Source organism: Pantherophis guttatus, chromosome 8, assembly GCF_059756535.1.
Source record: "Pantherophis guttatus breed Tessera chromosome 8, ASM5975653v1, whole genome shotgun sequence".
NCBI classification, from domain to species: Eukaryota; Metazoa; Chordata; class Lepidosauria; order Squamata; family Colubridae; genus Pantherophis; species Pantherophis guttatus.
In genome coordinates this window covers 3049286-3063404 of record NC_142070.1, presented here as the reverse complement: position 1 = coordinate 3063404, position 14119 = coordinate 3049286, and the positions used below count along the sequence as shown (strand labels likewise).

At 47.8% G+C, this 14119-nt stretch overlaps 1 protein-coding gene across 2 annotated transcripts in view; it reads right to left on the bottom strand.

Moving 5' to 3' along the window:
* The window catches only part of GFRA4 (GDNF family receptor alpha 4), a 109555-nt gene extending 96685 nt beyond the window's left edge, over positions 1-12870 (bottom strand). The window contains exon 1 of one of the 2 annotated variants that reach the window (XM_087874806.1): positions 12129-12870. In XM_087874806.1, coding sequence (XP_087730932.1) covers positions 12129-12168 — 40 coding nt within the window. In that variant the 5' untranslated portion in view covers positions 12169-12870. The remainder of the gene's footprint in view (positions 1-12128) is intronic. The other variant, XM_087874807.1, reaches the window with a different exon arrangement.
* Between the last annotated feature and the right edge of the window lie 1249 nt (positions 12871-14119).

Here is a 14119-nt window from a genome sequence, read left to right as displayed (position 1 = left end):
AGGGCACAAAGAAGTCTTGAGTTCAGATCTTCCCATGACGCAGTCTGTGAATGTTGCTGTGCCCACTCCCACAGATGCCTATTGGGAATAAACCTATTGGTTTAATTTTATAGTCTTGGTGGAAGAAATACTGAGATTTCTAAAAGTGGGGCGTTTTCGGAAGGCGGTTGGCCGATGGGAATGTGTCCAAGAGAAAGAAAATACAATTAAGATAAGAATGCTGGCAGGAAAAATACAGAAAGATTGACTGGAGGTATCAGGAAAGATGATTTTTTAGGGCTTTTTGATGAGGCAGAAATGGTCCAGAATGGCTCCAGAAGACAGGAAAAGGGGCAATGGGATTAAATTGCAAGGAAGATTTTTTTTTTCCCCAGGCAGGAAGAATAATTTCCTAATGGTAAGAAGAATGATTTAAGAATGGAATAGACTGCCTTACATCCATGGCTGCCCCACATAGCATATTTTAAGACATGTGGACTTCAACTCCCAGAATTCCTCAGCTAGCATGTTGTTATTTTTTTATAGATATTTTTTAATTTTTTCAAACATAAACATAAAATATAAATTTCAAGAACGAAGTCTCGATCCGGTCATAGATAGGTACAATGCTTACATTTCTTTAACAAGCGCCATTCACAATTTTTTTAAAAAAAATTTGATTTATATGCCGCCCTTCTCCGGAGACTCAGGGCGGCTTACAATGCGCTAAGCAATAGCCTTCATCCTTTTGTATATTTTATACAAAGTCAGCTTATTGCCCCCACAAACTGGGTCCTCAATTTACCTACCTTAGAAAGGATGGAAGGCTGAGTCAACCTTGAGCCTTGGAGAGATTCGAACCAGCAGTAATTGCAGGCAGCTGTGTTAATAACAGGGTGCCTTAGACCACTGTACTACCAAGGCTCTATATTTATTTATTTGTTTGTTTGTTTATTTATTTATTTATTGGTTCGATTTATGTGCTGCCCTTCTCCGGAGACTCAGGGCGGCTTACAATGCGTTAAGCAATAGCCTTCATATTTTTGTATATTTATACAAAGTCAGCTTATTGCCCCCACAAACTGGGTCCTCAATTTACCTACCTTAGAAAGGATGGAAGGCTGAGTCAACCCTGAGCCTGGTGAGATTCGAACCTGCAGAAATTGCAGGCAGCTGGTGTTAATCAGTCTGCTGAGCCACCAGGCTCTTTCCCATTACATCTTTTAAAAGTAAAAATCAAAACATAAGAAGAAATTTTTTTTAAACATAGATTCTAGCATCTTAAACAATTCTATTATATCACCACAGATTTAGTTTCCAGATAAACTTAACTCATTTTTATATCCATGTATCAATCCAAATTATATCTGTTTCTTCTCCAAATTGTCTTGGGTACATCTTTTAACATCAATATCAAAATATAGATTTTAACAATATTCTAACCTCGTAGTCTAATTATTTACCTTACAATTTTATCACCACGAATCTTAATTTCAAATTCAATACAACTCTATTTTTATTTCAGTTTATTTTACAGGCTGCCTTAGATCCATGCTTGCCCCACTTTTAAGCATCTTTTAAGATGGGTGGATCTCAACTCCCAGAATCCCCCAGCCAGCATGTTTTAAGACACTTTAAGTCAGTGTGCTTTTAAATGAGTGGACTTCAACTCCCAGAATCCCCCAGTCAGCATGCTTTTAAGACATGTGGACTTCAATTCCCAGAATTCCCCAGCCAGCATGTTTTAAGACACTTTAAGTCAGTGTGCTTTTAAATGAGTGGACCTCAATTCCCAGAATTCCCCAGCCAGCATGTTTTAGAACAGGGGTCTCCAACCTTGGCAACTTTAAGACGTGTGGACTTCAACTCCCAGAATTCCTCAGCCAGTGAGGAATTCTGGGAGTTGAAGTCCACACGTCTTAAAGTTGCCAAGCTTGGAGACCCCTGTTTTAGAAGGTGTGGACTTCAACTCCCAGAATTCCCTAGTCAAATATGCGGCTTTCAACCCCCGGAATTCCTCAGCCAGATGCTAGTTAGGGAATTCTGGGAGTTGAAGTCCACCCGTCTTAAAGGGGCCGAGATCGTAAATCCCTGCCTTGAGGGAACCGATTGTAAATGGAACAATTATTCAGATGGACGCAATCTGAGATCTCCTGACGATATTGTTTCAGCTCTGGGTTTTATAACGTTGACCGAAGGTCAACAGCTGGGAGGAGGGAGGCGGGCAAATGTTTCCCCCCCAGCTGTTGACTTCCTCTGGAGTTCACCAAGATGCTCATTTTGTCCGGGCCCTCAATCACCGATGTCTGTTAGGCGGGTGATAAGAGTGACAGATACAGTCCTTGAAGTGCTGAAGTCGGAGGGAGGAAGATTTCTCTCTTCTCTACCCCCTTCGATCCTTTCCCATGGGTGGGTGGGTGATGGTAGGCAGGGGGTAAGGGGTGGGAATTGTTGGAGCCCCTCCAGACCCAATTTCAAGAATTAAGTTTCTGTCATTTGCAATCAATTGTCTACCTGCCTGCTTCCTTCCTCCCTTCCTCCCTCCCTTCCTGTCTTTCCCCTCCCCTTCCCCCTCCTTCCTCCCTCCTCCCCTCCCTCTCCCCTCTCCTTCCTTCCTTTTCTTCTTTCCTCTCTTCCTCCATTCTGCTCTCTCCAGGATCCTTCCTTCCTTTCTTTTCCTTCATTCCTTCCATCCTTTCTTTCCTTCCTTCCTATCTTCCCTCCCTCCCTGTCTCTCCTTCCTCCCTTCCTCCTTCCTGTCTCTCCCCTCTCCTTCCTTTCTTCCTTCTTTCTTAACTTCCTTCCTTCCTGTCTCTCCCTTTTCTTTCTTTCCTTCTTTCCCTCCCTTCCCCCTCTCCCTTCCTGTCTCTCCCCTCACCTTCCTTCCTTCTCTCCGTTCTGCTCTCTCCAGTTTCCTTCCTTCCTTCCTATCTTCTCTCCCTTCCTCCCTGTCTCTCCTTCCTCCCTGCCTCTTTCCTGTTTCTCCCGTCCCCTCTCCTTCCTTCCTTCTTTACCTTCCTTCCTTCCTGTCTCTCCCCTTTCCTTCCTTTTTCCCTCACTTCCCCCTCTCTCTTCCTGTCTCTCCCCTCTCCTTCCTTCCTTCTCTCCCTTCCTCCGTTCTGCTCTCTCCAGTCTCCTTCCTTCCTTCCTTCCTTCCTTCCTTCCTTCCTTCCTTCCTTCCTTCCTTCCTTCCTATCTTCTCTCCCTTCCTCCCTGTCTCTCCTTCCTCCCTTCCTCTTTCCTGTTTCTCCCGTCCCCTCTCCTTCCTTCCTTCTTTACCTTCCTTCCTTCCTGTCTCTCCCCTTTCCTTCCTTCTTTCCCTCCCTTCCCCCTCTCCCTTCCTGTCTCTCCTCTCTCCTTCCTTCCTTCCTTCTCTCCCTTCCTCCATTCTGCTCTCTCCAGTCTCCTTCCTTCCTTCCTATCTTCTCTCCCTCCTTCCCTGTCTCTCCCTCCTTCCTTCCTCCTTCCTTTCTCCCCTCCCCTCTCCTTCCTTCCTTCTTTCTTACCTTCCTTCCTTCTTTTCTCTCCCCTTTCCTTCCTTCTTTCCCTCCCTTCCCCCTCTCCTTTCCTGTCTCTCCCCTCTCCTTCCTTCCCTCTCTTCCTCCATTCTGCTCTCTCTAGTCTCCTTCCTTCCTTCTCTCCTTCCCTCCCTCCCTGTCTCTCGTTCCTCCCTTCCTCCTTCCCTCCTTCTGCCCCCTCTCCCCTCCCCTTCCTTCCTTCTTTCCTTCCACCCTCCCTCCCTCCTGCTCTCTCCCTTCCCCTTCCTTCTTTCCTTCCTCTCTCCTATTCCCTCTCCTCCCTTCCTTCTTTCCCTCCCTCCCCCCTCTCCTTTCCTGTCTCTCCCCTTTCCTTCCTTCCTTCCTTCCTTCCTTCCCTCCCTCCCTCCCTCCCTCCCTCCTTTCCTGATTGGATTACAGACTTCTTAAAGGAGGCTTTATTTATTTATTTATTTGTTTGTTTGTTCCTTCCATTTGTACAGCTGCCCAGGTCCCTGGATTGAGACCGGCAGCTCTGCAAATTGAATGAATGAGTCAATAAATAAAAGACAAGAGCTCTAAGCAGGAGATTCCACCCCCCGCCCCCTCCCTCCCTCCCTCTCCATACGAGGCATCCGGCTGCCTCTTTCCCCAAATGGGCATCTATAATAAATCGAAGCTTAATACGGACGGCCTGTCAGGATGATCTGCAGCCTTGATGGAATTGTCAAGACAAAAGCAGCCGCTCTCCGGGCTGAAGGGTGAAGAGGACTCCGGGGTAGAGGAGGCTGGACCGGAGCCTGCCTGGATGGCTGCAATTCAGCCACCGGGAAGAGCTTTCACGAGACCCTTTGAGCTCCTTTTATCTCCAAATAATTTTCTCCTTCTGCCAAGGTCTTTTCCCCCCCTTCTTCTTCCCTTAAACCAGTGTTTCTCAACCTTGGAAGCTTGAAGATGGGTGGACTTCAACTCCCAGAATCCCCCAGCCAGCAGCACTCAGACAAAACGGCCATCAACGGGCACATAGAGATGGACCACATTTACACACCATTCAAAAGAGACGATCCAAAAGCTAAAAGATCACTGCACTTCCTGGCCAGAAATAAAATACCCACAAGAGCAGAGATTAACACAGTGTTTCTCAACCTTGGTAGCTTGAAGATGGGTGGACTTCAACTCCAGAATCCCCCAGGCAGCGGCACTAAGACAAAACGGCCATCAACGGGCACATAGAGATGGACCACATTTACACACCATTCAAAAGAGACCATCCAAAAGCTAAAAGATCACTGCACTTCCTGGCCAGAAATAAAATACCCAGAAGAGCAGAGATTAACACAGTGTTTCTCAACCTTGGTAGCTTGAAGATGGGGGGACTTCAACTCCCAGAATCCCCCAGCCAGCGGCACTCAGGCAAAACGGCCATCAACGGGCACATAGAGATGGACCACATTTACACACCATTCAAAAGAGACGATCAAAAAGCTAAAAGATCACTGCACTTCCTGGCCAGAAATAAAATACCCACAAGAGCAGAGATTAACACGGTGTTTCTCAACCTTGGTAGCTTGAAGATGGGTGGACTTCAACTCCCAGAATCCCCCAGCCAGGTAGATATAGTGGTTGGTATATACCATAGAGAGGTAGGTAGGTAGGTAGGTACATAGACATGTAGGTAGGTAGAGGTACATACCGTAAGGTAGGTAGGTAGGTAGGTACATAGACAGGTAAGTAGACATGTAGATAGGTAGGTAGGTACATACCATAGATAGCTGCTTAGGTACATAGGTAGGTAGGTAGGTGAATGAGTGGATGGATGGGTAGGTAGGTAGGTAAATAGGTAATAGGTAAATAGGTAGGTACATACAGCAGATAGGTAGGTAGGTAGGTATGTATGTAAGTACATAGACATGTAGGTAGGTAGGTGGATGAGTGGATGGGTGGGTAGATAGGTAGGTAAATAGGTTAGATAGGTACATACAGTAGATAGGTAGGTAGGTAAGTACATAGATATATAGGTAAGTAGGTGGATGAGTTGGTGGATGGGTGGGTAGGTAGGTACATAGGTAGATAGGTCAATAGGTCAATAGGTAAATAGGTAGGTACATACAGTAGATAAGTAGGTAGGCAGGCATGTTATGTAAGTACATAGACATGTAGGTAGGTAGGTGGATGAGTGGATGGGTGGGTAGATAGGTAGGTAGGAAATAGGTAAATAGATAGATAGGTACATACAGTAGATAGGTAGGTAGGTAAGTACATAGATATATAGGTAACTAGGTGGATAAGTTGGTGGGTGGGTAGGTAGGTAGATACGTCGGTAGGTAGATAGATAGGTAAATAGGTAAATAGGTAGGTACATACAGTAAATAGGTAGGCAGGTAGGTATGTAAGTACATAGAAATGTAGGTAGGTAGGTAGGTGGATGAGTGGATGGGTGGGTAGATAGGTAGGTAGGTAAATAGATAGGTAAATAGGTAATAGGCAGATAGGTAGGTATATACTGTAGCTAGATAGGTAAGTAGGTAAATAGACATATAGGTAAGTAGGTGGATGAGTGGGTGGGTGGGTAGATAGATAGATAGATAAGTAAATAGGTAGGTACATAAACACACAAACTTCTTACTGACCCCCTGCTGAGCACAGGCTCTGCAGACCATGATGGTTTGCTTTCACCATGGCTTATGAAACAAACCACAGTCTTCAGCTTTGCACCGCCGGCTAAGCCATGGGTCACGTTTTACCAACCATGAAATCTGGCTACCTAAGGCTCTTAAAACCTCCAATAAACCCCGGTTCAGCTTAGCAGATTCTGCAAGGCCTTGTTTGCAGCCAAAACCGTTCTAAAAAGCGCCCTTGAGCTTATTCTGCCATAATTTCCTTTGCAGACTTTCCAACAGGGTGAAATCTCGGTTTAAGTGCAGCTGTTTGGATCTGCCGGGGACCCATCAATGGGTTTTAAGAGCTCCTGAAGGAGCGATAGGAACATCTCTGGTGCCATCAGTTGGTGAGAGTCCGTATCACAAGACCGACAAATCGACAAACCCTGAAATATATCTCCATGTTTCTAATCTTCACTTAATGCTTTTAAATCTCTGTGGGTCACTCCCAAGACCTATGCTGACAACTTTCTTGAAATATGGGCAATTTCTCAGCCTCAGCTATTTTAAGATGGGTGGACTTCAACTCCCAGAATTCCCCAGCCAGCATGTTTTAAGATGCATGGACTTCAACTCCCAGAATTCCCCAGCCAGCATGTTTTAAGATGCATGGACTTTAACTCCCAGAATTTCCCAGTCAGCAAGTTTTAAGATGGGTGGACTTCAACTCCCAGAATTCCCCAGCCAACATGTTTTAAGATGCGTGGACTTCAACTCCCAGAATTCCCCAGCCAACATGTTTTAAGATGGGTGGACTTCAACTCCCAGAATTCCCCAGCCAACATGTTTTAAGATGGGTGGACTTCAACTCCCAGAATTCCCCAGCCAACATGTTTTAAGATGCGTGGACTTCAACTCCCAGAATTCCCCAGCCAACATGTTTTAAGATGGGTGGACTTCAACTCCCAGAATTCCCCAGCCAACATGTTTTAAGATGCATGGACTTCAACTCCCAGAATTCCCTAGCCAGCATCCTTTAAAACGTGTAGATTTCAACTCCCGGAATTCCTCAGTTAGGATGCTGGTTGGGGAATTCTGGGACTTGAAATCCACCCATCTTAAAGTGACTCAGATTGAGGAAAACTGCTACAGAATTTCTTTTTCTATATTTCCTAGCTGATCTTGAATGCTAAACAGGATTAGCATGTTAGATCACTGGCAACCAGGAGATTCCCGAATCTAAGTGAAATTTGGATGAGGGGAAGCTTGATTCAATGGACTTTGCACACAATTTCTGTATTGTCATCATCATCATTACACAAGCGACATCAACGCAAAATGTCCTACCAGACAGATGGTTGAGAAGGATGGACCAATTCTTCCCATTAGTTCCTAAAAACCACATTTTCCCATATCAGCAAATTATTCCCATCTTATTGCCCGGAAAATTATGTGGCTACGTCCCTAATGTTCATCTGAACATGAAGCAGAATTTATTCTCTTTGGGAATATTCTGTTATCTGATCCTTTGAAGGCAAATGATGGTAGCAACTCTAAATGCAGGAAGAGATAGTGGTAATATTACAGAGTGTCTTTGCAAATATATATATTTGCAAAGACACTCTGTAATATTACCACTATCTCTTCCTGCATTTTGAGTTGCTACCATCATTTGTCTATATTGTCTATATAAAATTCAATATATATATATTGAATTTTGCACACTGATTTGGTCACCTCTGGAAGGAAATCCTCCAAGCCACAGGATGTTAAAAGCAGATGTGTAATTCTTCGGGACACAGAAGGCATTCTGGGTGCTGAACCAAAATCCAGAGGCATATTTAGGGACGGTCAGTAGCTAAGCAAGGAATGAAAACCAGAATAGAGGCAAGCCCCCCAACCTAGAATTAAGGAGAAACTTCCTAACAGTGAGAAGAATTAAGGGATTAAGTAAATTAATTAATTAAAAGAATTAAGGGAGAAGAATTAATTAAGAATTAAAGAATTAAATTAATAACCTCCAGAAGTTGTGAATGCTCCAACACTGGAGGTTTTCAAGAAGAGGTTGGACAGCCATTTGTCTGAAGTGGTAGACGGTCTCCTGCTTGAGTAGGGGGCTGGACTAGATGACCTCCAAGGTCCCTTGCATCAGGTCTGCTCTGATGAAACTTTCAGCCGTCCCGCTCCCTTGCCTTCTCTAGAAGAGGCCGTATTAATTCCACAAAAACCGTCGATTTCATACACCAGGTTTTATACACACAATCCATTCCCATCAGAAGAACAGAACGGGAGAAGAAGAAGAAGAGAATAACGATGTTGGAAGGGACCTTGGAGGTCTTCTAGTCCATCCCCCTCCTCAGGAAGGAGACCCTCTACCCACTTCAGACAAATGGTGGATCTAGTCTCTTCTTTAAAACCTCCAATGATGAAGCACCCGCAAGTTCTGGTGGCAGGTCGTTCCGCTGATTCATTGTCCTCACTGTCGGGAAGTTCCTCCTTCATTCCAGGTGGCTTCTCTCTTTGGTTAGTTTCCATCCGTTGCTTCTTGTCTGGCCTTCTGGGGCTTGGGAGGATTGGTGGACCCCTTCTTGCGTTGACTTGGTTGAGTAGCCAAGGCCAAGAAGTTTGCCAGGGGAGGCAAACATCCTCAGGTGGGTTGGACTAGATGACCTCCAAGGTCCCTTCCAACTCTATAACTCTCTAATATCTGGCTTGTGCCATCTTCTCAATTGAAAACACTGGATAAGTTTAGCCAAGGGAAGAGTCGTCAGATTTGAAACCGGAATAGAATTGGCTCAGGAGGTGAGGGGGCTGCTCCCAGTTTGGACACTGGGGGTGGGGGGTGTCTGGGAGGGGGTGCCCCAACTGCCCAGCCCTAGCCGTTACAAAAAAGGCTGGTGAATTTTTAGGATTGTCTTGAGGATTGCTCCAAATTTGTGCTATTGTTGTCCTCGGCTTACAACAATTCATTTAGCGACCGTTCGAACGGCACTGAAAACAGTGACTGATGACCGTTTTTTCACATTTACGACCGTTGCTGCGTTCCCCGCGGTCACATGATCTAAATTCAGACGCCTGGCAACGGATTCGTATTTACGACTGTCGCAGCGTCCCTTTTTTGAGACCTCCCGACAAGCAAAGTTCAAGATTCGTTTTAACAACCATCGGACTAACGTAACAACTGCCTGGATTCCCTTAACCACGGCGGCAAGAGAGGTCGTAAAATGGGTCGCAAAACTCACTCGCTCGGCAAACGTTTCGCTTAGCGACCGAAATGTGGGGTCTCCGTTGTGGTCGTAACTCGAGGGCTACCTTTCCATTCACGATGCCATCAACAACATTTTTCAGGGGACTTATACTGAATTAACGCGGGCACGAATTCTCTTCCAATCCACTGTACTTGTTAATCTTACTGCTATTCTCATTTTAGCACCCGTTTTCTATCAATCTGGGATTGTCTGTATGGGTTGGACTACATGTCCCATCCTCCCCACTCCAAGCTGAGCAGGGACGGGAGTCGTAGGTCTAATATGTCGAAGGATGCCAGGCCAGGGGAAGAGGCAACCTCTCTGCCATCTCTGGATCACTTCCTCTGCCTGCTGGGGATAGTGGTGGCCTACCTCGCAAGTTTGTCGTGTGGCTACCCCAAAGGCTGGGCCAGATCCTCATCCTTCGGTAGTGCAACCCTTGAGGATCTGCACAAGGGAAATTCTAATGCAAAGTGTGTGTGTGTGTGTGTATGTTTGTTAGAAGGTTGGACTGGGAAAAGCCCGAGTTCGAATCTCAACTCTATCCCATAATCTTCCAATGATCAGATGAAAAGGCAGGTATTAAAAAAAACATTGACTTACACCCAACTTAACAGATGCTTTTTTATTTCTCTGGATGCAACCCATATTCAGTGACCATTCCCAAGTCCCATCATCCACTGCCTTCGTTCCATCTCTGTTACTGATCCTGAATCGGAGAGGCCACATTTCAGTGACCATCCCAGGCTCCCCAATCCCATCATCCACTGCTTTCATTCCAGCTCTGTAGCTGGTTCTGAATTGGAGAGGCCACGTCTCAGCGAACATCCCAGGCTCCCCAATCCCATCATCCACTGCCTCCATTCCAGCTCTGTTACTGGTCCTGAATAGAAGAGGCCACATTTCAGTGATCACCCCAGGCTCCCCAATCCCATCATCCACTGCCTCCATTCCAGCTCTGTTACTGGTCCCGAATAGAAGAGGCCACATTTCAGTGACCATCCCAGGCTCCCATCATCCACTCACTGCCTTAATTCCAAATATATTACTGGTCCTGAATCGGAGACGCCACATTTCAGTGACTATCCCAGGCTCCCAGGTCCCATCATCCACTGCCTTCGTTCCAACTCCGTTACCGGTTCTGAATCGGTGAGGCCACCATGAAGCCGGTCAACTCCCACACAAACAACTCCACTGAGAAACCTTGAAAAAAAAAAATCTGGACAATGTACTGCAAATAATCTGGATATTTCTTGAAAACTGCCCCGTTTCCAAAGAGACTTCACCAGGTCGCAGGAGCCTGCCCTTCCAGCCTTCTCTTACACCTCTTAGTAAAAACTCTGCTTACTAAGGCCCACACACAAGGCTTTTTTTCCCCCTTACACAACCCTGGTGTCACACACCTGCCCACCTCTTGGAAAACCTGGTGGACAGGAATGGATTTCCCACCCAGCCACTTGCTCCCTTCTCTTTTCCCTTCTCTCCTTCCAATTGCTCTTCTTACAAGTGTGAGTAACTTGCACAAAAAACAAACAAACCAAAAAAAAAAAAAAACAGAGGAAAAAGAAACCCCAGACAGGTTTAAAATATATATATATATATATAAATTCAATGCATGCAGTTCTAACATTTTATTTTATTTTATTTTTCCAAGAAGGGCTCACGGCTCCTTCATCAAGGAAAGGGCACCATTCAGGCAGCCTGGCATTTCCAGTCTTGGTGGTGATTGTGGTTTGGGGGGAAAAGGAGATTTAACCAAAAATAAAAAAATAAAAAATAAAGACAACACAACTGCACAATTCTCCAACCGAGCGCGAGCTAAGCAATCCGAATCAACTCGTTTCGACAACCCGCACAGAATTGGAAGCTCCGAATCAAGGCTAAATTTGGCCAACCCAGTTGGAAGAAAGCGGGGAAGCTTGAGCTTCAAAAAGAAAAAGAAAATGAAATAAAAGCAATAAATAAATAAATAAATAAAAACAACAACAACCATGTTTCCATCCAAAGGGGTTTTAGGATTTGGGCTTAAAAAAAAAAAAAAAACGCTGAAGGGGATCCGGTCTCCGAGAGCTCCAATTCGAAACGCACGCATACAAAACACGCGTCTGGGTAGGCATTCCCACAAACACACAAACCAGCTTTTGGCTTAGAAAGAAAAGAAAAGAAAGGAAAAAAAAAAACCCACCACCGCTCCCGATCCTGTGTGCCACTATAAATCTGCTCAGCTGGCTGAAAAGAGAACCGAGCCTGCCTCCTTGGGTAGATCTCTTCCAGATCGACTCCCCCAACCCCTTCCCAAGGCAAGAGGAGATGATCTGGCTTCCTCGGGGTATCCAAAAACTAGGAGAGTGGGGTGTGTGTGTGTGCAAGCAAGATCCGGGGGCGCCTTCTGACAAACGCTTGACCCCAATTAACCTGGGGAAGGAGGGGGAGGGGGGGAGAAAGAAAAGACACATCCGTGCAGCCCACCCACCCCCCGAAACGTCGGGAAAGAGGAACCCTGCCTCCCGAGACACGGGTCTTCCTCCAGGCAGATCCAGAGAAGCCGCAGCAGCCGCTCGCCTGTGCCAAATTGCCAACCAGCATCTTTTTTTTTCTCTCTCTCTCTCCCTCTCCCGCATCCCCACGACCCTCCTGCCAAAACGCCCACCTGGCCGACTTCGCCTCCCACCTGGCCGCCCTTCCCTGAAACTTCGCCCGGGTTTTTTTGAGGGGAGGGGAGGGGGGGCTCAAGCAAGGCAGACGAAGTCCTTAATAGGCGCGGGATGGCTGGGGGAAGGGGAAAAGGTTGGATTTTGGGGAGGGGGCGGCTGCCCATCACTCACCTGTCAGGATGAGGGTGAAAATATACACGATCCTCGTCATTTCGGCTGCTCCTCCCGGGCTTTCTTCTTTGCCAAAAATTAATAATATAATAATAATAATGGGGAGGGGGATAAGGGGGTCTGGGGTGGGGGGAGGTCTGGGGGAAAAGGATCCGATCCGGAGCGCTGCGCCTCTTCCTCCTCCTCCTTTCAGTCCCAGGTCGATAAGAAGCCCCCGCGGCCGGTGCTGATGCTGCTGGGGAGCCCACCTTGGTCCTCCGGATGGGGAAGCATCGCTGCCGCCTCGGGCACCTGCCAAGCAAGGTGTGCTCGGGGGTCTCCTTGCCTTGCTGGCGGGAGAAACTTGCAGGCAAAGTGCGCTTCGGTGGGTGGGTGGGGGGAGCTTGGAGGCGCCCCCTCGGCCCCTGGGCCAGGGGAGCTGCGGGGGTCGGGCTCCCCCCAGGACACCCCCCCTCCCCCCGGTTGGAAGCAAGAGCCAAAAGCTGGAGTTTTTTTTTTTTAAGGGGGTTGGGGGGGCTTTTCTTCCCGGCTGGTAAACGTGCCCGGTCCTGTCCTCGCCAAAGGCTCCGCAGGCGCGCCTCCCTGCGCTCGTTCGCTGGCTCGCCTGGGCAAGGATGGGAAGGGCTGGAGCGGCTCTTAAAGGAACAGGCGCGGCCCCATCGGTGGAGGCAGCCTTCCTCCTCCTCTTCCTCCTCCTCCTCCTCCTCCTCCTCCTTCTCTTCCTCCTTTTTCTCCTCCTCTTCCTCTCCTGCTCCTCTTCCCTCTGCTTCTTCTGCTTCTTCTCTCCTCCTCCTCCTCCTCTTCTCCTCCTTCTTCTCCTCCTCCTCCTTCTCCTCCTCCTCTTCTCCTCTTCCTCCTCCTCCTCTCCTCCTCCTCCTCCCCTCCTCCTCCTCCTCCTCCTCCTCCTCCTTTTCCTCCTCCTCTTCCCTCTGCTTCTTCTGCTTCTGCTTCTTCTCTCGTCCTCCTCCTCCTCTTCTCTCTGCTTCTGCTTCTTCTCTCCTCCTCCTCCTCCTCTTCTCCTCCTTCTTCTCCTCCTCCTCCTTCTCCTCCTCCTCTTCTCCTCTTCCTCCTCCTCCTCTCCTCCTCCTCCTCCCCTCCTCCTCCTCCTCCTCCTCCTCCTTTTCCTCCTCCTCTTCCCTCTGCTTCTTCTGCTTCTGCTTCTTCTCTCGTCCTCCTCCTCCTCTTCTCTCTGCTTCTGCTTCTTCTCTCCTCCTCCTCCTCCTCTTCTCCTCTTCCTCCTCCTTCTCTCCTCCTCTCCTCCTCCTCCTCCTTCTCCTCCTTCTCCTCCTCCTTTTCCTCCTCCTCTTCCCTCTGCTTCTTCTGCTTCTGCTTCTTCTCTCCTCCTCCTCCTCCTTCTCTTCCTCCTTTTTCTCCTCCTCTTCTCTCTGCTTCTGCTTCTTCTCTCCTCCTCCTCCTCCTCTTCTCCTCCTCTTCCTCCTCCTTCTCTCCTCCTCCTCCTCCTCTCCTCCTCCTCCTCCTCCTCCTTTTCCTCCTCTTCCCTCTGCTTCTTCTGCTTCTGCTTCTTCTCTCGTCCTCCTCCTCCTCTTCTCTCTGCTTCTGCTTCTTCTCTCCTCCTCCTCCTCCTCTTCTCCTCTTCCTCCTCCTTCTCTCCTCCTCTCCTCCTCCTCCTCCTTCTCCTCCTTCTCCTCCTCCTCTTCCCTCTGCTTCTTCTGCTTCTGCTTCTTCTCTCCTCCTCCTCCTCTTCTCCTCCTCTCCTCCTCCTCCTCTTCCTCCTCCTTCTCTTCCTCCTCCCCCTCCTCCCCTCCTCCTCCTCTTCCTCTTCCTCCTTTTCCTCCTCTTCCCTCTGCTTCTTCTGCTTCTTCTCTCCTCCTCCTCCTCCTCCACTTAGGGAGCGGCTGATGGGTCCCTTCCCCCCAGCCAAGAAAGTGGCCAGGCTGGGGAAGAAAAAGGGGATTGGGTGGGTGGGTGGTGGGCTTGGCTTCTTTGGTCACCACTACCCCACCCCAAGCTTTCTTTCCGGCTACCCCACC